This window comes from Esox lucius, chromosome 20 (assembly GCF_011004845.1).
Source record: "Esox lucius isolate fEsoLuc1 chromosome 20, fEsoLuc1.pri, whole genome shotgun sequence".
In the NCBI taxonomy this organism is placed as follows: Eukaryota; Metazoa; Chordata; class Actinopteri; order Esociformes; family Esocidae; genus Esox; species Esox lucius.
In genome coordinates, this window is record NC_047588.1 from 14,395,924 (window position 1) to 14,419,246 (window position 23,323).

At 39.3% G+C, this 23,323-nt stretch overlaps 1 protein-coding gene and 1 long non-coding RNA gene across 2 annotated transcripts; one reads left to right on the plus strand and one right to left on the minus strand.

Annotated features, from left to right (window-relative positions):
* Nucleotides 1-9,153: 9,153 nt before the first annotated feature.
* On the minus strand, nucleotides 9,154-23,287 carry LOC105005675. Its single transcript, XR_827337.4, has 4 exons — nucleotides 23,031-23,287; nucleotides 22,243-22,357; nucleotides 12,484-12,540; nucleotides 9,154-11,881 (listed from the first exon to the last, which is right to left on the minus strand). It is a non-coding gene; the product is annotated as an uncharacterized LOC105005675 (long non-coding RNA).
* rpz (rapunzel) lies at nucleotides 11,401-19,381 on the plus strand. Its single transcript, XM_034288987.1, has 2 exons — nucleotides 11,401-11,476; nucleotides 17,471-19,381. The coding sequence occupies exon 2, from the start codon at nucleotides 17,537-17,539 to the stop codon at nucleotides 18,218-18,220; it is 684 nt and encodes a 227-aa protein (XP_034144878.1). The 5' UTR covers nucleotides 11,401-11,476; nucleotides 17,471-17,536; the 3' UTR covers nucleotides 18,221-19,381.
* Nucleotides 23,288-23,323: the final 36 nt, after the last annotated feature.

Sequence of the window (23,323 nt, forward strand, 5' to 3'; positions counted from 1 at the left end):
GTTTGTCCTTGCTACTGTATATCAATTCTTTATGTTGTTTGCTCTTTGGGGTTTCAGCCACTGGTCAGGTGCTATAACTGTTAGGCAACATACCACAATTATTTTCTGTTGGTGATACTATCTCAGTTCGACCAAAAGTGTAGCAATAAAATTATTGCGTCAGATTGCATTTTTTTAAATGCTCCGTCATTAAAAGTGTGGTCCCACTAAACTCATTCCACGTCTTGTCTCCTTCAAATCTTCCATTGATGATATCAGGTTAGTGTCTACCCCAATGTGATGTCACTCACCTGTCTCAGACAATTACAGAAAGTTTGAAAGAGTCTAGATGGTGGAATATACATTGTTGGATTCAGTTATGAAGCAAAATATATCTATGTTTAAACCACACCTGCAATCAGACATTTACAGGATACATCTATGATTGATGTGATAACTATGTTTACATCACCCACCAAGCAACAGCAGTCTGACAGAAGTATCCCCTCTTATGTTGAAAAACAATGCATTTACAGGAAATCTCTTCCAGAGAGAGGGGGTTTGGCTGCAGCCCCTCTTCCCTGAAAAATAGTGAGTTTGTATTGTAGCACAGACAATCCAGGAGCTGTTCAGTTTTGTTGTGGAAATTCTGAAACCTGATGCATTCTTACTGTTTAAAGGACTGAGTCCCATTGTTTGGATGTGAAAATTAATGTGTTAGAGAAGGATCTGGTATTTTTCCTAGGGGGCATTCTTGATTGGTAACAGTAGATTATAGGGTTAATGTAAATCTGCCTATCTGTTGGTTGCCCAGATGCTTTAGGTCCCCCTCAAGGGTTGAGAAGTTTAACCAGATGGGGGAGGACAACATGTGACTTGTTTGAAACCTAGGACATGTGATAGAACAGAGAGAATGTGTTTCATTGACAAGACAGATGGGCAACAACTTACCACACCCCTTTTCTATGTAATACACTCACCTAAAGGATTATTAGGAACACCTGTTCAATTTCTCATTAATGCAATTATCTAATCAACCAATCACATGGCAGTTGCTTCAATGCATTTAGGGATGTGGTCCTGGTCAAGACAATCTCCTGAACTCCAAACTGAATGTCAGAATGGGAAAGAAAGGTGATTTAAGCAATTTTGAGCGTGGCATGGTTGTTGGTGCCAGACGGGCCGGTCTGAGTATTTCACAATCTGCTCAGTTACTGGGATTTTCACGCACAACCATTTCTAGGGTTTACAAAGAATGGTGTGAAAAGGGAAAAACATCCAGTATGCGGCAGTCCTGTGGGCGAAAATGCCTTGTTGATGCTAGAGGTCAGAGGAGAATGGGCCGACTGATTGAAGCTGATAGAAGAGCAACTTTGACTGAAATAACCACTCGTTACAACCGAGGTATGCAGCAAAGCATTTGTGAAGCCACAACACGCACAACCTTGAGGCGAATGGGCTACAACAGCAGAAGACCCCACCGGGTACCACTCATCTCCACTATAAATAGGAAAAATATGCTACAATTTGCACGAGCTCACCAAAATTGGACAGTTGAAGACTGGAAGAATGTTGCCTGGTCTGATGAGTCTCGATTTCTGTTGAGACATTCAGATGGTAGAGTCATTTGGCATAAACAGAATGAGAACATGGATCCATCATGCCTTGTTACCACTGTGCAGGCTGGTGGTGGTGGTGTAATGGTGTGGGGGATGTTTTCTTGGCACACTTTAGGCCCCTTAGTGGCAATTGGGCATCGTTTAAATGCCACGGCCTACCTAAGCATTGTTTCTGACCATGTCCATCCCTTTATGACCACCATGTACCCATCGAAACATTTCAAATTGGTTTCTTGAACATGACAATGAGTTCACTGTACTGAAATGGCCCCCACAGTCACCAGATCTCAACCCAATAGAGCATATTTGGGATATGGTGGAACGGGAGCTTCGTGCCCTGGATGTGCATCCCACAAATCTCCATCAACTGCAAGATGCTATCCTATCAATATGGGCCAACATTTCTAAAGAATGCTTTCAGCACTTTGTTGAATCAATGCCATGTAGAATTAAGTCAGTTCTGAAGGCGAAAGGGGGTCAAACACAGTATTAGTATGGTGTTCCTAATAATCCTTTAGGTGAGTGTATATACTGCTGAATGACCTGTATCGAGTTAGTCTCTTTGGACGATTTTGTTTGTAAGCGTTTGACGTGTCTCTCTTATTTGCAAATAGTTAATAAACTGTTAATTGTGCCAAGAGAATTTTGTCTCTGTTTCTTACTCCTTTAGGAGTGTCGATCGATGGAATTACCATCACAGTTTTCAAAATTAAATTTGGACTTCACAATAATGAGTCCTCTCAGGCAGCTATTGATATCACAGCTTGCTATGGTTATGGCGATAAACTTCATAGTAAATTTGAAAATTGTCAACTTGGGGACCACAAGATCATTCATTTGTGAGTACAGTCCTTAAACCTTGGTTTTATATCAAATTTATAACATTGTAGTTTTACACACCTTACAGAAGGCTAGCCAATGCTAGCACGGATGTGTAATCTGTTAGTAGAATCACTATCATACCTTAGTTAGCCATTAAATTGTTTTTAAGGCCAGAGGTGTAAAAAGTACAAAGTAAAAGTACTTAACTGGGTTCAGCTGTGTTCACCACTTTTGGGAAGTTCCTAAAGAAGGGTTAAATTACCATGTAAACAGAGTGTCCTTAATTGATAATTTACACTCTTCCTTTTTATTTAATTGATCACTAGTTAGTTTTGAACTCCCTTTACCTGGTTATTTAGATCTTAATTAGATACTTCCCAAAAGTGGTGAACACAGCCGAACCCAGTTCAGTACTTTTACTTTGTACTTTTTACACCTCTGGTGTAGGCTGCAATCTGATTCTAAATATTATGGAGTAGAATGGAATAAATTGGGTTCATCAGCTGTAACTCCAATCATACTATAGAACTGATGCACTTTGACATAACATTGGTCAATCACAGCAACTTGTCACTACGTTAGTCAAGTGCTTTGTTAGAGTTTTAGCTAATTAGGTTGAAAATGTCACTTGTTAAGGGCTCATCAGAATGACATTCCTGGTGCCTAAATTGAGGATGTGTGTCACTGCTGAGCAGGGTTGGGTAGGTTACTTTTAAATGTAATCTTTTACAGTTACAAGTTACCTGTCCACATTTGTAATCAGTAACATAACTTTTTGATAACTCAAATTCAGTAAAGTAATCTGATTACTTTGAATTACTTTTTGATTACTTTCATATTAAGAGGCATTAGAAAACAAATAGAAATAGCCTATATCCAACTGAACACCTTTTGCTGGATCAATCAATGTTAGAGTTTACATAGCTGGCCAAAAACTGAATTAGCATTTTTCCCTATGGGTTGTGTAGGCTACAGTGCCTTTGGAAATGGGTTTCTAAACCATTGCTTTTTACTTTAATATGATTGGGCTACATCTTTACATTGCACGCTAAATTAATTCAATACACCTCAATCTTCCAAAATCAGACTTTTTATCTGAACATAATGAAAAATCTAATGATGCTTAATCCTGTTCTGTTATTTGTGTTTTATACATGTTTTAAATTGCTTCAAAATATTGTCAATTACTCAAAAAGGGTATTGACATTGTTGTATATAAAAATTAAGATATACGTAGCTTTTCACGCATGAACTAAATCTGCAGTAGTCTGATGATTTGCTCCACAAATTGTCAAAATGTTGCAGAAATCCCCAGCATGCAAATCTACATTTGCAATCATGAAGACCCATAGAAATAAGATTTATGCACGCGAACGTAACCTGCAATTATTATGGCCACCAGTGATGGATTTTCAAAACGCAAATGAAAGAAATATACTATGATTATAAATATTACAGCTATCTAGTTGCCTAATCTATTAAACAATTCCTGTAAATATTCTTCAGTGCAACTCATCCTGGCTGTGTTTGTTGTGAAACTTGCAGTGGCAACTGGTCATTAGGGGCAGGTGGGGCACATAATTGTTATTTTTATTTCTCAAAGATTACACTTATAATACACCTATAATTTGTTATATATGAATATAACATCTTCCTAAATTGCATATAATTTGTGTTAGGATTTTATTTCATGTTCATTGGTCTCTGCCTTGCTGCTTCAGACTATGTTCTGCCGATTCGAGTTCTCAGTAGTAGGCCATAGGCTAAGCGTGAATGTGGGGCTAGCCCCTCTCTCACAATGCAATGTACATTGTACGTGTGAAAATATTAATAAGCATGCTCAGAATGTTAATGTGATCATTCTAGATCATACAAATTTGATGCCAAGTGGGTCTGACAGCTGGTAGCCCCACTACAGCGTCATTTCATATTTCAGACCTGATTGGCTGTCTGGCTGTCTGGCACCAACATTAGTCTGCAAGAAGAGGTAGATTGTCTTAGCTAGCTTGTTAGCTTCACAAACACCAGATAACTTGAGAAAATGAATAAAGTGGATTTCATACTCAATCACCGGTTTGAAACCCTTAATTTGGAGGAGGAACTTGAAGTAAAGCTATGGGATATTGTGATCTTGTAAAAGTAACTGCAGGTTTTATGTGGAATGGTTTTTGAAGAAAAAGTGGCTAACGGTTAGCATACTGTTTTTCATGTCTGATATTTGGTGGAGATGGTACTTGGTCGAGGACGGGTTACAAAGATTTGAAACATCTTTCTGAGAGGATTGCAAAACATAAGAGTAGCGGGAGTCATCTGGACAATGCTGTGAAATTGGGCTTACTTGAAAGGGTAAATGTCGCAGCCCAAGTTAACAGTGCATACAGGCGCTCCATTGAGCAGCATAACAAACAGGTGGAGGAAAACAGGTACGTTCTACGGAGCCCCCCTGGGGTCAGCTGAGATTTTTTTTTATAAACAGTGGGCACAGAATAAAAATCCATTCCCTCGGTTTTGTAATCTGTTCGCACAGATTCATATTCCATGCCCTCAGTTTTATAACTGTTTTATAACTGTTTTTTTTTTTTTTATAACTGTTTTATAACAGTTTTCCAATCAGTGTGCACGGTTTTGCAATATGTGCGCACAAATTTGGAAATGTGCCCATGTAATCTGTGCCCTCGGTTTTGCAATCTGTGCGCACAAATTTGTAAACGTGCCCAGGTAAATGCACGAAAAAGTGTGTAACATTCCAGAGAAGAAGACGTCACGGGGTAGCCTACTTTCAGCCGTGTCTGCATCCTACGGAGCTACGGAGCCCCCCTGGGGTCAGCTGAAAAAAAACAAATACTGTAGGCACAGAATTAAAATCCATTCCCTCAGTTTTATAAACTGTGGGCATGGTTTTGCAATCAGTGCGCATGATTTTGCAATCTGCGCGCACGGTTTGGGCACAGGATTAAAATCCATTCCCTCAGTTTTATAAACTGTGTGCACAGTTTTGCAATCAGTGCGCATGGTTTTGCAATCTGCGCGCACAAATTTGTAAACATGCCCACGTAAACGCGTGAAAAAGTGTGTACATTCCAGAGAAGAAGACGGCACGAGTGGCATACTTTCAGCAGCGTCTGCATCCGATAAGTAAGTCATATTTATCTAGATTTATGGCTAGATGTAATGCTTTATTGTGTATTGCATTGTTCATTTTACTGCTTTCTTAACTTTCGTTGCATTTATTGAGCTTTTCACTCACTGCAAAACCTTACAGTTAGCTAGGCTGGTGTTCTGTGAGCACCAAAGTAATGGCTGCTGTTTACAGCTAGGGAGGAGGTCTGGGTGGATGGGTGGGGTTTTTTGTTGCCTTAACATAACTGTAATGTCAGCCGAAATGACCAGCAGCTTCCGGGCCCTGTACCTAGTTTAAAGTAACCCTACATCGGGTAAACTGAACTACCAACTCCTGCCGATACAGCGACATATCACGGAGCTGTGTAGTCGCCTAACAATAACATATTTTCAGGTAACTCAACTACCAACTGCTGCTGAGGTTTTGGAGTGAGTGAAAAACTCAATAAATGCAACGTAAGTTAAGAAAGCAGTAAAACGAACAATTAAATTCATCCACATAGCATTACATCTACCCTTAAATCTAGATATGACTTACTTGTCAGATGCAGACGCTGCTGAAAGTAAGCTACCCTGGGCTGTCTTCTCTGGAATGTTACACACTTTTTCGCGCTTTTATCTGGGCACACTTACAAATTTGTGCGCACAGATTGCAAAACCATACGCACAGATTGCAAAACCATGCGCACAGATTGCAAAACCATCCCCACAGATTGCAAAACCGTGCCCACAGATTAGAAAACCGAGGGCACGGATTACGTGGGCACGTTTACAAATTTGTGCACACAGATTGCAAAACCGTGCGCAATGATTGGAAAACCGTGGGAACAGTTTATAAAACTGAGGGCACGGATTATGAATCCATTCAAACAGATTATAAAACCGAGGGAATGGATTTTTATTCTCTGGCCACGGTTTAGTATTTTCTTTCTCAGCTGACCCCAAGGGGGCTCCGTAACGTTCTAAGTCGGATCACAACATGTATTAAATTGTGTGGAGTCAGTAGGCTCCCTGAATCCTGGAATATTCACATGCATTTTCGAGACTATGTGTGAGGGCGATTCGAGACTTCAGAGGCACTATGACACTCAGGCCATCTTCAAAGGGACATCTAGGACTGTACGAAACGAACTGTTAGACTGTATGTGTGAAGTGTACAGGAAGGAGATAGCCAAGCAAGTGGATGAGACATTATTTGTTGCAATACAGGCGGATGAGACAACTGATGTCTCCTGTAAATCACAAATAGTGGTTTTGTTGCAATACATGTTGCCTGATAATACAGTGACAGAGAGGTTTTTGGAGTTTATGGAAGTCAAAGATTAAACTGGACTCGGCCTCTCTAAAAGCATCAATGGTGTGCTGGAACCACTGAAGCTGGGAGAAAAGCTGATCGCTCAGACTTTTGATGGTGCAGCTGTAATGAGTGTAAACGTCCAAGGGGTACAGACGCTAATGAAAGAGACATACCCACATGCCCAGTTTTTGTACTGCTATGCTCACCAGCTGAACCTGAACATGCAGCAACTTTGTTCAGCAAGGATGAGCATCTTGATGTTTTTTTTTTGCAGATTTAACTCTGGCGCTCCAAAACGTTTTGCGGCACTTGCTGAGGCAACACAGAGAACTGTCCATTAGGGCTGCACAATATATTGTTTAAGCATTGACATTGCGATGTATGCATTCGCAATAGTCACATTGCAGATCTTAAGATTTCGTAAGGTAAACATGACAACTTGAGAAAAACAGTTGCATGAGGGCATTACATACCGCTTGTCAAGCGACCGGATAATGTTTTTAAAACCCTCTTTGGTAACCGTGTTAATTGGTACCATGTCTTTGGCAACGTGAAATGTTATTGAATCTGTGATTTCTCTGCCGTTTGGAACCTTTCTCGTATGGTGTTATACTGACAAATGCATCCGAAATAGATTTTTGCTTTGGACGGCATTGAGATGCATTAAGAGGTTCGGCATTGAGAGGTTCCATTGAGAGGGTGTGGCTGGGGAAGAATGTCAGTTATTTCCAGTATCGTGCAACCCAATTTGTTTTCTTCCATATGCCAGAAGTTGATGTTTTATCTAACACTCTGCAAAAATGGAGTATTGATGCATCTGGGATTAGTAGTGCGCTCACCCCTTCGAAGGAGAATGTCCAGAATATGCGGAAGCAAACTGATGAATGGACTGCCACCTTTCACGATGGAACAGACGAGCCAGGCCGACGAGTAACCAACACAGCGCCGGTGATGACACAGTCATCTCCCAAGTGGAGCAGAGGTTTTCACAAAATGACCACCTGATCGCTGCCAACGCTTGACAGCTCGCTCTTCACACAATTTGTCCTGTCATTCCCTAGATCTGAGCTTGACTGTGCGGTGAAACTATGGCCTCTAGGAAACGAGTAAAAGTTTAAGTCTGAGCTGACCACTCTGTACCGCCTCGCTGAGCTTCACACTGGTAAGACGGCCCTCTCTGTTAAGATCCATCCATGAGAACAACCTAGAGTAGGCTTTTGCTGAGACCTTCACTCTGCTGAAAATTATCATAACAACACCTATGATGACATTCGCGTCAGAGAGGAACTTTTACACCTTGAAGAGGGTAAAAACCTTCAATCGCAATACCATGGGACAGCCGCGACTCAACACATTGGCCATGTTGTCCATCAAAAGCCAGCTTATTCAGCAGCTACATGACTTCATTCCCAAAGTAATCGAAAAGTTTGCCCAGAGGAACAACCGCCATGCCACCTTTCGCTTCAAGTGAGCCCTCAGCCTTGGTGGGTGAAAGCATATTTTATCATCCTGCCTTTGTGGTGCTGGTCCGTGCATTGGTCATATTTTTGTGCTGGATGGATTGATATAGATGGTGACGAGTGTCAGTGTGTCCATGCTTATCTATTAAGGTTGCTGTTCGCGTATGGCCCTGTAGACACATTGGTTCTGAGCTTGGTTTCATTCCTAATTTAGGTTTGTAAATGTGACTGTGGTAATTTTACATGTGTGTGTGAGAGAAGGAGAGCAATTAAACAAGGTCTCTTTCTCTCTCTCTCCAGTATGTGTACTACAACACCTGGTAGAAGCAAGCCGCTCTGTCATTAAAAGTGTTTTGTGAAGCCACTCTGTTTGTTGATGTGTTAAATAAACACATCAGTAGCAAGAGGGAGTTTTGTAGCTTTACTGGTATGTATCCTATATTTTGAAATGGTTTGTGCCCCACACATTTTTTACATATAAAAACGCCACTGGAAACTTGAAAAAGATATAACACCAGGTAGGCCTATTGCCTATCATTGTTCTGAGAATTATGCGTCGCGTAGATAACTAAATAAAATTATAAATGACTCGGCTAATATTATCGAAGATATACTCAGTTTTTACCAGCCATCCAACTAACCAAAACCAGAGAAATTTGAACTAGCGCTTCCTCCGTCACTAAACTGTTTATGCGAGTCCACCTTAGCACGCATGATGATCACACACACAACTGGGCAATAACAATGTTTTGTATAACATTTAATAATAAACATAATTATTTCACGTACCTATTATTTTTCAATTTAAGTAATTGATTGGTAATTGTTGGTAACGTGACGGATTCATTCATTTGATGAGTGGTAGTCTAGGTCAGTGCTTAAAATGACTACTCTATGAATACAATAACACATTTTGTCCAGAAATATAGCATTTTATTGGCTTTTTTATGTTTTCATATAAAAACATTAAAGGACAGCATACGGACACACGAACCTTACCCTAAAATGTATGTATTTGTTTTCCACCTTTTTATTAAAACCAGTCCATACAAAAATACCTTGCACATTGAGACTATCACTGAGAAAATGTATGAAACAAAACGGAAGACTATTTCGCACATGTAATGTAGAAGCACGTTTTTTACACTCACAGACAATATTCTATACTACTACAAGCACCGCCTCATATGCACTACATTAATTTCTTTACCTGGAATAATAGCCAGTGCGTTATGACTTGTACTGCAAGACCACATCGTGTATAACTCCGTTATGCTAATTCAGCTAAAATAAATAATTTAGAATCCTCAAATTCTATATAGTTCGATTTTATTGTATATAGGCATGCATGGGTTAGCATTTCCTTATTTTTCGAATTACAGTAACCGTTCAGCTTGTGGCACATGCAATGTCAGCAAACCCCACTAAATGCGTCTGTTTATAGCAATAAAGGTTTTCATTGTACATGTAAATATTTACTCATTCAAACCGCAGAAACACAGCCCGATTCTAAATTTCGATTCTAATAAAACCAAGGCTGCAATACAGATAAATGCACTTAATGTCAGTTTTTTCTGTGCTTATTACCCTCATATGTGCGCTATTCTAGTCTGACAGCTGCGGCTGCTCCAATGAACAGAAGCCACACGTGCGTGTCAGCAGCTGACATTCCCAGTCTCGCGCTGAAGCCTACTCAGGCAGCACTTAGGTAAATGTAGTGTGAGATTTTATATTCGATTAGGCATCGTTTTTAACATTATATAAAGACGAATACATGATAAATGTTAATTCGCCTAAATGCACTGCTCTGGCAGGTGTTGGGACGTTTGCTACGGTTTGTAATACCCAGTTTATTACAAAGACTACGTTTTACGCCCTATTTTGACTGACGATTTGAATTGATGTACGGGTGCTTGGGGCAGTTGCTGAATGGGAAAGGGGTCTCATTTCTTTAGGACAAGAGACAGCTCAAGTCTGGACTTGCAGGAAACCTAACAATGTTTCATCACCACTTTGGAAATACTCTGATATAAGAGTGCTCTACAAAGATAGTGTTTTAAAAAACTGCCCTTTCGAAATAATTTTGCTGTCATATCCAGCGTGAAATATAGTCTACTGTAGCTGCAAATTCAGGTAGGCTAAATCCAATTCTGTTCTATCAAGTCATTAACTGAGTACATGTAAGGTAAATGTTCTTATATTGTACTAGGAAAAATTCCAGGACTCTGCTTTTAACTAAACTACAGCAGGGGTATGTTGTATATTATTTGGTGCATAATTTCAGTTTGAGATTCTAAAATAAATAAATAACTATGAGTTAATCTTTTGGTTAACTAAGTTAACTAGTTTTTTAGTTTAGTTTTAGTTAGTTAAAAAAAAAAAATCAAGTCCTTACCTGTGCACAATATTGTGTGCTGTCAGTTGGAAAGCTTTCAAAGCAGAGAGCCCAGTATTGTCACTTGCCTTCTGGCACCACTTAAACTGACAATTTAAAATAATATATAAAGAAAAACATAAACATTAACATTTGGACCAAAGAAAAAGCTTAATTAGCTTCTTCTTGTGTGAGTGGAAAACTAGTTGTCCTAGTGGAACAAATCACTGCTCTTTTGGAGAGGGACATTTGGAGAAGATGTTTCCCTTTCTCCTGATTGCTTCATATTCACACCAAATTATTTTCCTATGGTTTTTGACGGTCTACTACATTTAAAAGGGGTCTGTGTGTCCAAAACACCCACTACCAAGCGTTGTGGGCCAGTTTAAGAGGCTCCAATGCTTGGTGAATGCTCCAAACTCAGGGGAAACACTCAGCTGTCTCAGCTGTGCACTGAGTGACAATTGCTTCTCAGTGTTGGCTGTATGACTGGTGGATGGGCCATATGATGTGAAAGCTCTTGAGGGGGGACAGAGAGAGTCTGAGGAGGGGTATTTATGTCAGGGACAGGGTCATACCATTTGAAAGGGACATGTTGGAGCTTATGGTTCTATGTGCCCAAATAGGCCTATACTGAGCATTTTGGGGCCTCAATATTATATAGTAATGGTTTAGTCCAATATGAGCACCCCTACACATTCAACTTACATGGAAGTGCCCCTTTTGCAGGGATTTCTGGGAAGAAGAAGGAGACTATCGTGGTTGGGACTTTGGAGAGGAAGGTATAGAGAGGCACTATATAAAGGTAAGAAAAGCTAGGTTCCACTATGGATAGGGTGCCATTGGATGGATATAGTGTATTCAGAGACTCTAATCTCCGAATGTATCCAGGGAAATAAAGGTTTTCAGGTGATAGGTAGTGTCTTTATAATTTTGAAGAGAAGGGAGGGACATCACATTATGCTGCACATAAACAAGGAAATGTGAAAGTGGCTAGGGGGAGCCATAGCTGGGAAGAGAATAGAGCTTGATGGCTTTATGCTTCTAAGAGTGGATATTGTCTTGATTTAGCAATCAGAAAGTCTGTAAAAATCCAGTAGAGAATGTATTATTGTGTATTATGTTAATTAGACAGTGATTGTTGGGATTTAAACTGGTCTCAGGGCTCTTCTCCAAAGGGAAGTGCCAGAATTGCATCACAAGCTGTGCTCTGTAAAGAAAGAGGAAAAAACTGTCATGAATAATCAGTAGAAGACAGAAAGTTATTCAAATAAAGAGCAAATAAACATCTCGTAAAATGTGTACGATTTTAGTATAAGATGACATGTAAAATTTGGTTAGCTTGCTTTGCTATGTGCTTAGAGTTATAAAGATGGCCGCTCCACTGTAAGGAGAATGGTAAGAGTAACTGCCCACTTCCTGATTGAAGCACCAATGCAGGGGCCTTGTTTACACTCATCTATATACACAATATGTTTTTAGCAGCAAAATAACAGCTTTATTTTGGAATTAAGTTAATTATTTGCAGAGTAATAGTAGTTAATTAGGGGGTCATGACCTGGCTATTACACCAGTACAAGTTAACCCATTATTTATAAATTAACTGGGATATACAATTCAACACAAGACTTAATTTGTACAAAGGGTTCAATTAATTTAGCACCTGCTTGCATTACACTAATGACAATGCATTGATTTGAACATGTTTATATAATGCTTAAAGTGAATTTATATCAATATGTTTTTGATAGTTTTCAAAGTATAAAGAGGGTTTCCATGCTAAAGAAAACAATTTACTATTTAATTACCTACTTTAGAAGTTGTTTTGTGGTGATGGGTAAGGAAGTTTTTTCTCAGATGCAGTGGTATCTGTTAAGGTGAAGACATGAAAGAGAAGAGTTAATAGAGCAAAGAAAGACAGATAATTTCATAAAATGTGATAATAGTTATTAATATTATCATGAAAACTGGGCCTCTAATCAAATGATTCTAAGTTACTATCTCCTCATTTGCGTCTTTGTAAATGGAATATTTTCCCAGTGAAAGATTTGGGCATACCTCAGTAAAAACCATCCTATCCAAACCTACTATCTAATATTAACTGGAATGTAAAGGGTTAAAACGTGCCTTTACATTCCAGTGACACTGCTACTCAGTCCAAATCTCTGGTGCTGAAATCTGATTGACGGGATTTCGTCATTAAAATAGGTACATTTGCTGCCCCTTCTGGTAGATTCAGGAATAAAACAGTGAGTGGAACCCCAGGTTTTCTTATACTACGTACATACTATGTTAAGTTCCTCAGCTCCTAACATATTTGCATGAGCCTTTGTCAGATCCCATGTGCATTTAGCCACTGTTGCAATCCCAAGGCTGGGGTGTGCATTTATATTGGCTGTGTTCTCAGCAGTCATTCCTATTCCGGTCTTTTGCTCTCAGTGAGGTGTAAGATAAATGACGACACGAGATTATGACTCTATTTTAAGACTGCTGTCTGTCTGATATCTCACATTCAGTTTGTGTGACTGTGGTACAGTAAGCCACTGCTTTTCCAAAAACACTATGGTATATGATGCTATGTTTTTTCATCATATTTCTTCATGAAGTGCCAATGTGCAAAGCTCAACCATCCCTCTTACTCAACTCAATGATGGTCAATTATTCCTCCATTAGAACAATCTGAAAGGATTTAATTTCCGTAAAATTGTGTCTTTGGTGTAGTAACTGTGCGGCTCTGGAATGGGGTTTTCTTCCACCTCGGACAACCTCAGAGAATCTCAACTCTGCTTCTTTGTGACTCAGTGTTCCATCCAGTGGCTTTAAGCCTTCATTGCTTCTAGCTACCACTCAAAAGGCATTACTTCCTTATTTAGCCAGCTAGCACTGCTATTGCGGCTACACTGGAGCTATCAGTCTCTTCCATAGAGGCACATTGAAATCAGCCTGGTGCTGAAGTGCTGAATCCAGGGCTTCTATGCTAACACAGCTAGCATAGCTAGCATAGCTGTTAACTCATTCACTGCCGTAATTCCACATCTACTCCAGATTTTAGGGATAGTGTACTTCTGTTTTAGTTTACAGCTGTGCTTTACAGCAGCAGGTGGCAGCCTAAACTCTCATCGGTATTATTTATGTATACTATTTTATTCTCCTAATTGTGTTCAATGTATATTACATTTGTGTCTTTTTCAGCTGTTACATTGAGAGCTAAGTCAAAGCCCAGAAACCTGTCCACATTTGAAAAGACAGGACAAGGACCTGTGCAATCAAACTGAAATCCATTGAACATAAGTCATTATAATTTCACAGGGATTTGTCTACATAAAAGGTCTTCTCTATTAACCAATTTCCCTGTATTGATACTGGTATCTATACCACAGCTCAATTGTTTTATATATATACATCCTTTTTGAAAAAATTTTTGAAAAATGTTCTGAAATAATGATTTGGTTGACGATAGGAGAACTCTCTGGTTCGTAAAGAACCCTTTTGGATTCAATATAGAACCATCTACAAATGTTTTGACTGGAAACCAATAACACCTCTTCTTGGAACCAAACAGGGTTCTTCTACTTGTAACCAAAGTGGGCACAGTCAAAGAAAATGTTTAGGATTTTGCCTACATTTCTGATTAAATCCTACCTGAGTAATGAAGTGTTTCACGAAAGGATGTGGAATGCATTATTTTTGGCTTGTTCTACAAGTCTTTTATCACTCCTAAGTAACAGCTGGCAATGGGTGTTTTGTTGCAAGACAGTTGCGCCATTGTTGTTAGCGGCTGTCTAAAACAGCAGCTATGAACACCCTTGTTTCAGTGACTTTGTACAGTTGATCTGGCATCACATTATAAGATCATTTGTCAACTCACAGGTTCTTAAGACAATTATAGCCAAACACAGAAAAGGTTTTAAACATGGTTTTACGTCATTATCCCTTCTCCTGTAGTTCTATTTCTTTTAAGATTTACATGGAATTTCACATGCATAAAATAGGTTTCTGTTGGCCAATCAAACATATTGAAAAATAGTAACCCAGTACCATTATATAGAGATATCTGAATGCAAATGTTCAACAATGTTTTGGACATTTATGAATATGAATCATTCAACGAGTCATTCCCTAAATGGAAAAGTTGCATTTTAGTTAAATATTATAAATCAGTGGTATGTTTTCAAAAGCAAGAAAACCTGGAGATGGTTAAAAATATTTTCTAATTTTTGGGGATTGAAGGAGCATTGATATGTTCCTTGAGCCAGTGCAAGGAGGAAGTGAACACTGAACGCACAGATAGTTTTGAGTTCTGTTCACCAGGGTGCAACAAAAGCAGTGGTCTAAGGTGCTCTTTTGTAGCAATATCCCAGTCTTTTTGAGCCTTGAGCAAACCGCTAGCTGACAAGTGGCTAGGAAGCCCCATGGGCGTCGCAAATTGGCCGGCATCAACAGGGCTCATCATCTCTTAAAGACTTAGGCTTAATTTGTAACTTTTCCAGGTACAGGTACATTCCAGGAACATTGTTCAAATGAATGAATATACTGTATCTAGGTAATGACCCATTACCAGCACTGTGTATTCATTAGTATCTCCCACACCCTGCCCTTATGAGGCACGGATGAAGACCAGGGAGTACTGATGGATAGAAATTCTGTTCAGTTCAGAGACAGCAGAATAGCCAGGATGGAAACTGCTGACTTGCCTCAGGTAAGAGCCTAGAACTAATATTTATTTTATATATATTTAGTTTTTGGTCATAATGTCAACCTTAATAATGCTTGCTGTACCAATTAAGAAAATAATATGATTAAAGTGTTTATTTTGATTAACTGTATTGCATATGCAGTACTTTACATTCCTACTTCAGGACATAACATCAATCATTGACAAAAATACACTATTTTGCTTTTTTAAATGTTGTGTGAAAATGTTGTAGTCAGCAGATTCTCAACAAACCCAAGTCTCTCTGTAATCTGACCTTTAGATTTATCATATAATATTGACAAGCCTGCTTTGTAAATATTCTGAATTAAAATTCAAGCTAATTACCCCAACATAAATCCCTGTGAAAATGTATTTGTTCCTTATCCATTTTCTCTATTTTTGCATATATTTTTGTTACTTAATGTGAGATATTCAACCATAAACTATTATTACATAAATGTAATCTATGTGAACAAATAACAAATTATTTGTATATTTAATTCATTTAATAAACAAAGTTATGCAATGCCAAATGACCTGGATTGCAACCAAATGTTTCCTGTAGTTATTCAGTCTTAGATTACTGTAGAAGAATGTTGTCCCGCTCTTTCATGTAGAACTGCTTTAACTCAGGAAGATTTGAAGGTTTTTAAACATGAACTGCTCTTATCAGGTCCTGCCACATCACCTTAATTAGGACTACTTGGTTTATGCCACACGGGAAACAAAATATATTTAAACTTTGTTCATTAATTGAATTAAATACATATACAAATCATGTTATGTTTACTCAGATTCTATGATTTAATATTAGTTTTTGGAAAAAGACTGAAAAAAATCTACTACTGCAGTTAAATTGGAACCACATGATTAATGTAAATAGTAAATCACCTGCCTCATCTCTTTCTAGGACTTCAGTGAGGTTATACTGTATGTGCAGCAGCAGCCAAGGAAAGGGAGATGGAGGTGGAGAAGATGGATCGTGGTCATGACCAAAGTCTCCTCCTTTGCCTCCACCGGCAACCTACTTTTCCATACAGTCACCGCAGCGGTGAATGTAACAGACCTGCTCTCTGTTGCGTCCGCATCTGACAGACTGGCAGCACCGGAGCAGGTCAGTCTGAAGGAGCTCAATGAGAAGAGGACATCAAGCCCCTCTATACCGTCCTCTGCACCACGATGGAAGACCCTGGGGCTTGAAAGTGCTACTCGGCAGAGCTCCGAAACGTTTAGGAGGAAGATGAGTAGCCTTCTACTCCCCGGGGGTCAAAGAAAATGAGATATATTGCAAGGATTGGAAGCCGTTCTTATAGGTGTACGTAGCGCTACGGCGAAACCTGAAAGACATCGGAGCCGAAGTGCTTCAAACTGGCTAGTTTAAACCACCACAGGGCAGAGGAGTTTCAGGCCAAGGTCAATGAGATGCTGGCCAAGTGTGACTATGCTCCAATCCCAGGGTGGTGTTGGCATGCAGACTCCTGGGCCTAGTACGGGTGCTGTATTTTGGTCTCTTTGGTCATCTGATTCACCACAGCCAATGCCGCGTGCCTGTTTACTTTGAGAAATGTGTCAGAAGGGTTGATGATGACCTTGGATTAAAGGCACTTGTTGATGTTTCTAAGTAAATTGTTTGTTTTTTGCATCTAATAAAAGCATTTATTTAAACAAGTGCATGTATACCGAGTTGTTATTCATTGTTTGAGCTGGTACATGGAACGCAAAAAGAGCCGGTGGTGTTAAACGGTTGTTTCCTATTAGTTATAACTTACACAGAGAAAGTTGACTGTGTAAACCATGTGTACATCATGCAATGTGTAGCTCAGTTTGTAAGTTGCAATGCCAGGTATGAGGCTTAGATTCTTATTGCTGGCAAGGTTGAAATGTATGCGATCACTACCTTAAGTTGCTCTGGATATGACCAACTGATGAATGTAAATAATTGTACTCCAAAGGACTTCATTTATAACATTCACCTATTTTGTAAACTGGGAATGTGTAAAAAAGGTAACATTAACTCTGCGGCATGAGACAAAACAATGTTGTTGTGTCCAATGAGTCCTGTCAATATGTTATTAAGCAAGAATGCCCTGTTGTCTTTCTCAGGCTCCTGACTTTTCATCAGAAGCTACTGTCCTCCACAACCCTTTTGAACTCTCCCTGCCTGCCATCATGTCGGAGATGGAGATCGTGGAGGACCGGGCCAAGCTGAAGCAGGGCCTGGTAAAGGTGCTGCAGTGCCTGGCCACCATCTCCTCGGCGGCGGCTGTGGTCAACCCCATCTTTGGCGTGGCTGGCTCTCTGATCCGAGTGGTGCTGCACCAAGTGGACGACGAGGACATCCAAACTCTGAAACGTGAGTTTGGCTCAGTCAACCGTGAACTGGAAAAGCTGTCCGAACAGAACCGCAGCGCTCTGCTCCAGATCAAGAAGGAAACGCTGGACGGACAGTACTGCAAAGTGGAAGAGAACCTGCGCAACCAGTTCCGCAAGTTCATGGAGATGGTGGACGCACGGCCGGAACATAGAGAGCGCAAGAAGGATGACTTTGAGGAGAGCTACGCTAACGACCTGGGTGACCAGAACCTGCACACGCTCTACGAGGGCGTGGTGGGCAAGCCCAAGCTGTTCAGCCGGCCCATCCTGGAGGTGTACGTGAAGCACTCGCAGGGTGACCGTCGAACCATGGAGAACCTGTGCACGCGCCTCACCTACCTCTTCTGCATCGGCCTGATCGCTCTCATGGGCTACGCCGCCATCATCGGAGATGACGAGGAGGGCCTCAGCGAGGAGTGGGCAGAGAAGATGGAGCACGTCCAGGAGAAGATGCAGGAGGCCCTCCGAAAATGCAAGTGAAAATGTGGAGGAGGTGTAGGAGGCCACTGCTCTGCTTCTTGTCCTCCATATGTAGAACTGTACACATTCCCTCTGACCTGGTTCCACACCCTCCCATCCTCCCGTTTCTGAAACTCCAGTGGTGTGTTCAAGTTCCTTATGTTCTTTACTAGTTTAGAAAGTTCACACAACTGTTAACTTGTTTGGTTGAAATCAATGTGTTAGAGCTAAGTAAATTTTTATGAAAACACCAATTCTCAAATGACAGACCTATTTAACATGGGTGAATGTTGATATGGAAACCTGCGTAAACTCAGTCTGATGGTCCACGTTGAAATTATATCTGTTCCATTCATGGCATGTGAAGTGTAAGGAGAGAATAGTTTAAATGTCTGACAACATTCTGCGTAACGACATATTTCATGGTGCCTATACATCCCCTGGCTTAGAGGGAGACAAATATTAATTTGCTCATTCTGTTGCATAATGGGCATCTATTTAAAAAGAAAAATACTCAATGCAAGTGCAATAGTGATTGCAATGCAACCTAGCACTTTAAGTAAACCAAAAATCTACAATACGAACACCTATTAGAGCAGCCCAAATAGCTGCTGTACTTAACAAAACACATGGGTTAAACCTGGATATTACTTTACTTATTACCGGAAGTATAGGTAACTATTATAACGCACTTTCTTGTAACTTCACTTTGTCATTTTTGTTTGTTTTATTGTCAGCCCTTTAGTTGGTGTTTTTTGTTTGTTGAGACAGCTCATTTCACGACCCACGGCCCTCACACTGTAGGTATTGAACATTAGTATGGTGTTTAGAAGAACCGTGCAAAAGGTCAAAGTATACATTAGACTTCTATGCATCTTCTTTTATATTACATGCTTTTATTATGATAATTTCTATAATGCGTTTCTTCACACCAAATCAATAGTTTTCTGGGGAATTTTCCTTTGTCAATGCTCATCTTTTTTTAATTGAATGTATTATTTCATATTTTCCATAATTTACACTTATCAAACTATATGAAGACATTTAAAATAACACTAAAACTAATCATGGGTGCCTTCTGTTCTTTAGAGGATGTTTTTGTCTTTGTTTGCTTGAGTAGTCTACAGTTGTATCATATTACAAGCAACCATTTTGGAATCAGGAGCAGAAATATAACATTTACACTACTATACCAGTACATCACTATCCTCACCACTTACCAACTGTGCCTAAACTAATACTGTGGCCAACATTATCTCTCCTTTCTGTTCTTTGATCTTTACTTTTTGTTTTGCTGCAAAGCACTGCAATTTGTTTGGATCTCTTTGCTATTAACATCAGTGCTCTATACTCATTATTGCAGGACAACTCTATATCTATGATGCGTATTTTAGATGGAATCGCTACTCTGCGGTACCAGTCCCTCGCTCATATTGTTACAACAAAGTATGTATGCTCTTAAATATACATCTGCACTGTTTAAATAATAAATGGAATATGTGTATATATATTCTGTATAATGCTTCTTATATAAATGGCATTCAAGTTTTTTGTTATTGTTTGTTGTTGCTGGGTTCTAGTATGTTGCACTATCAATAAAAATTGAAATTGAAAAATCACTTGTATATGTTGATTTTCATGCAATAAAACTTCTTGAGTCTTTCACCATATTATCCACAATGTTGGTTTATCTGAAAATTATTAAATGGGGCAATACATACAGTTATGTGGACATTGACACAATTTTCATAATTTTGTCTCAGTACGCCAACACAATGGATTTGAAATGAAACAACTAAGATGCAATTGAAGTGCAGACTCTCAGATTTAATTCAAGGGGTTGAACAAAAATATCGTATGAAACGTTTAGGAATTGCAACCATGTTCATACCCAGTCTCCTTATTTCTGGGGCTCAAATGTAATTGGACAAATTAACACAATCTTAAATAAAATGTTCATTTTTTATTATTTGTCGAGAATCTGATTGAAGTCTAGAACGCATGGACATCACCAAACACTGGGTTTCCTCCTTTGAGATGCATGGCCAGGCCTTTACTGCAGCTGTATTTAAGTGGTTGTTTGTTCGTGGGTCCTTCTGCCTTAAGTTTTGTCTTCAGCAAGTGAAATGCATTCTCGATCGGGTTGAGATCAGATGATTGACTTGGCCATTGCAGAATATTCCACTTCTTTGCCTTAAAAAAGTCCTGGGTTGCTTTTGCAGTATGTTTTGGATGATTGTCAATCTGTAAATTGAAGCGCAGTCCAATCAACTTGGCTTAATTTGGATGAATCTGAGCAGACAATTTCCTTATACACTTCAGAATTAATCCGACTGCTTCTGTCTTCTGTCACATCATCAATAAACACTAGTGACCCAGTGCCATTGGAAGCCATGCATACCCATGCCACCACACTGCCTCCACTGTGTTTTACAGATGATGTGGTTTGCTTTGAATCATGAGCCATTCCAAGCCTTCTCCATAATTTTTTCTTCTCATCATTCTAGTACAGTTTGATCTTAGTTTCATATGTCCAAAGAATGCTGATCCAAACATTTGATAGGTTTTTTAGATGATTTATCTGGTGTTTCTATTCTTGAGGCTTATGAATGGTTTGCACCTTGTGGTGAACCCTCAGTATTTGCTCTCCTAAAGTATTCTCGTTGTGTTACACTTGGATAATGATATGCCTAACTCCTATCGAGTGTTCTTCACTTGGCTGGATGTTGAGAAGGGGTTTATCTTTACCATGGAAAGGATCCACCACTATAGTCTTCCTTGGGTGTCCAGGCCTTTTTGTGTTGCAGAGCTCACCAGTGTGTTTGTTTTTTCTCAGAATGTACCAAACTGTTGACTTCGCCACTCCTAATGTCCCTGCTATCTCTCTGATGGATTTTCTTTTTTTTTGCAGCCTAAGGATGGCCTGTTTTCACTTGCATTAAGAGCTCCTTAGACCGCATGTTGTGGGTTTACAGCAACAGTTTCCAAATGTGAATGCCACACCTGAAATCAACTCCAGACCATTTACCTGCATAATTGATTAAAAAATGAAGGAATAACCCCCCCCCTGTCAATGAAACAGGTTTTCAGACAAGTGTCCAATTACTTTTGGTCCCTTGAAAAAGAGGGGGCTACATATTAAAGAGCTGTAATTCCTAAACCCTTCCTCCAATTTGGATGTGAATACCCTCAAATTAAAGCTGAGAGACTGCATGTTAAGCCCATATTAATTATTTAGCTTGAATATATTTTGGTTAACAGCCAAAAGAACAAAACGTTTGTCAGTGTCTCTTTGTTTCCGAACCTTACTGTATCTGAAATGCTGAGAAAGCAGGACTTGAGAATTAATTCTGACATGGATAGGGTCCAAATATAGGTCAGGGTTTTTCTTACATGCCAGTCAATTCACCTAACCAAAATCAGACCCAATTTAGATGCTGGGCTAAAAAAAGTCCCATCTGCTGGTATTTGCCACTACTGCCCTATGAACGGTCCTTCCTGAACTCCATGTGATGGACATTGGCTGTAGCATTGAATACCACTAGGTGTCAGAAAAGACTGCACATTCGGATGAGTAAACATTTAGTATCATACTGCACCCACAAATTATTCGTTATAAGTGTGTTACAGCCTAATAATTTAGTTAAAGTGCATTCTAACATTTGCTATTGCCTGTCATAACTCATAGGTATTAATCACTACGATGTATAAGTTCATTTAATTTTCTTGTTGCCTGAAGATGCTGTGTCTTACATACTCTCGCCAGCAGTGGGCCTGCTTTTTAATCTTTATGTGTTCAAGAAAATGTGCAGTTTTGTTAGGACGCCACATGGTGGTTTTTCTAAAGAAGGACATATGAGATAGCAGACACTGTACAGGCTAAGCCTTTGTGTTATTTTCCCATGAAAGCCAGAAAAACAGGTTGTTCCCCTGAAACCCGCATCCACTAAGTCGGTGGACCAAAACTCTGAACCAAAATATAAACATATTAATGTATTGTATAATATATTGAGTCATATTTGTTAAATAGGAAATTGCCTTACTTTCATTTGTCCACGACGTTTCCGGCGTATGAAGTCACCTGCACGGAGATAGTTGCTGGTGCGGAGCTCCCACCGAATAAGTCCCAATTTATCTGTTGACACCCGGAGCTAACAGCTTAGAAGACACAACATATACGTATTTTTTTGTTATAATTAAACGACAACAAATGGCAGTTTAAATTGCATTATATTGTGCAATTTATTAAAATAGTTCTAATTGTTCGTTTTCCAAAACAATATTCAGATTATAATGTTATATAAATACTTATTTGAGGACTGTTTCCAAGCGGATTTGCTCACGAGACGAGGCCGAATCTATGGCCAGCACTCGAGTGAAATAAATAAATAGTGTGGGTTAAATAATGGAGTTAATTATTAAACATGTTTTTACTTTAACTAGGGCGTTGTTTTATTGATTGTCAGAACTGCATAAGCAATCCAATAAAATGAAGTAACAACACTATTCTTGTATTTTTGCTGTTAACGCACATACATAAAATTAGACCTATGATAAAAACATGTCAATAAGAAATGTCAAGTCTAGAAATTAACGGGATTTCAATAGGCTTATTCCCAAATTGAACACTGTTTAAAAAAAATATTCGACTACAAAAGATAGAATGTGCTAATCCATAATTAACATATTTCCCAAATGAAGGTCCGCTCAATAAAAGGTAGCCTAATGACGTCTCACAAATCAAGCACTGTCTTGACCGCTAAAGACACTTAACACCATCACACATTTAAACAATATTTTTGGTCATTTAAACGTTCAGTATGTTACTTACCGATATTTTGTATCATTGCACAATGAACAATGTATGCACATTCAGAACCCCATATATTTTCAGGAGCTTACTCGCGCAAAGTCTATTCACGCGCATTCGTCTATTCCAAGCTTTTCCGCAAAATAACAGTACCTGCTTGAGGATCTGATGAAATTACAGTCACATTTAGAATTTCCCTTTTAATATATTGACAGAATCCTCTAGATGTAGCCTAAGCGACTGACGGACATGGAAGAATGATTCCAAAATTCTTCCACCGCATTGTGCGCTCTCTCCCCCCACTCTCTCTCTCT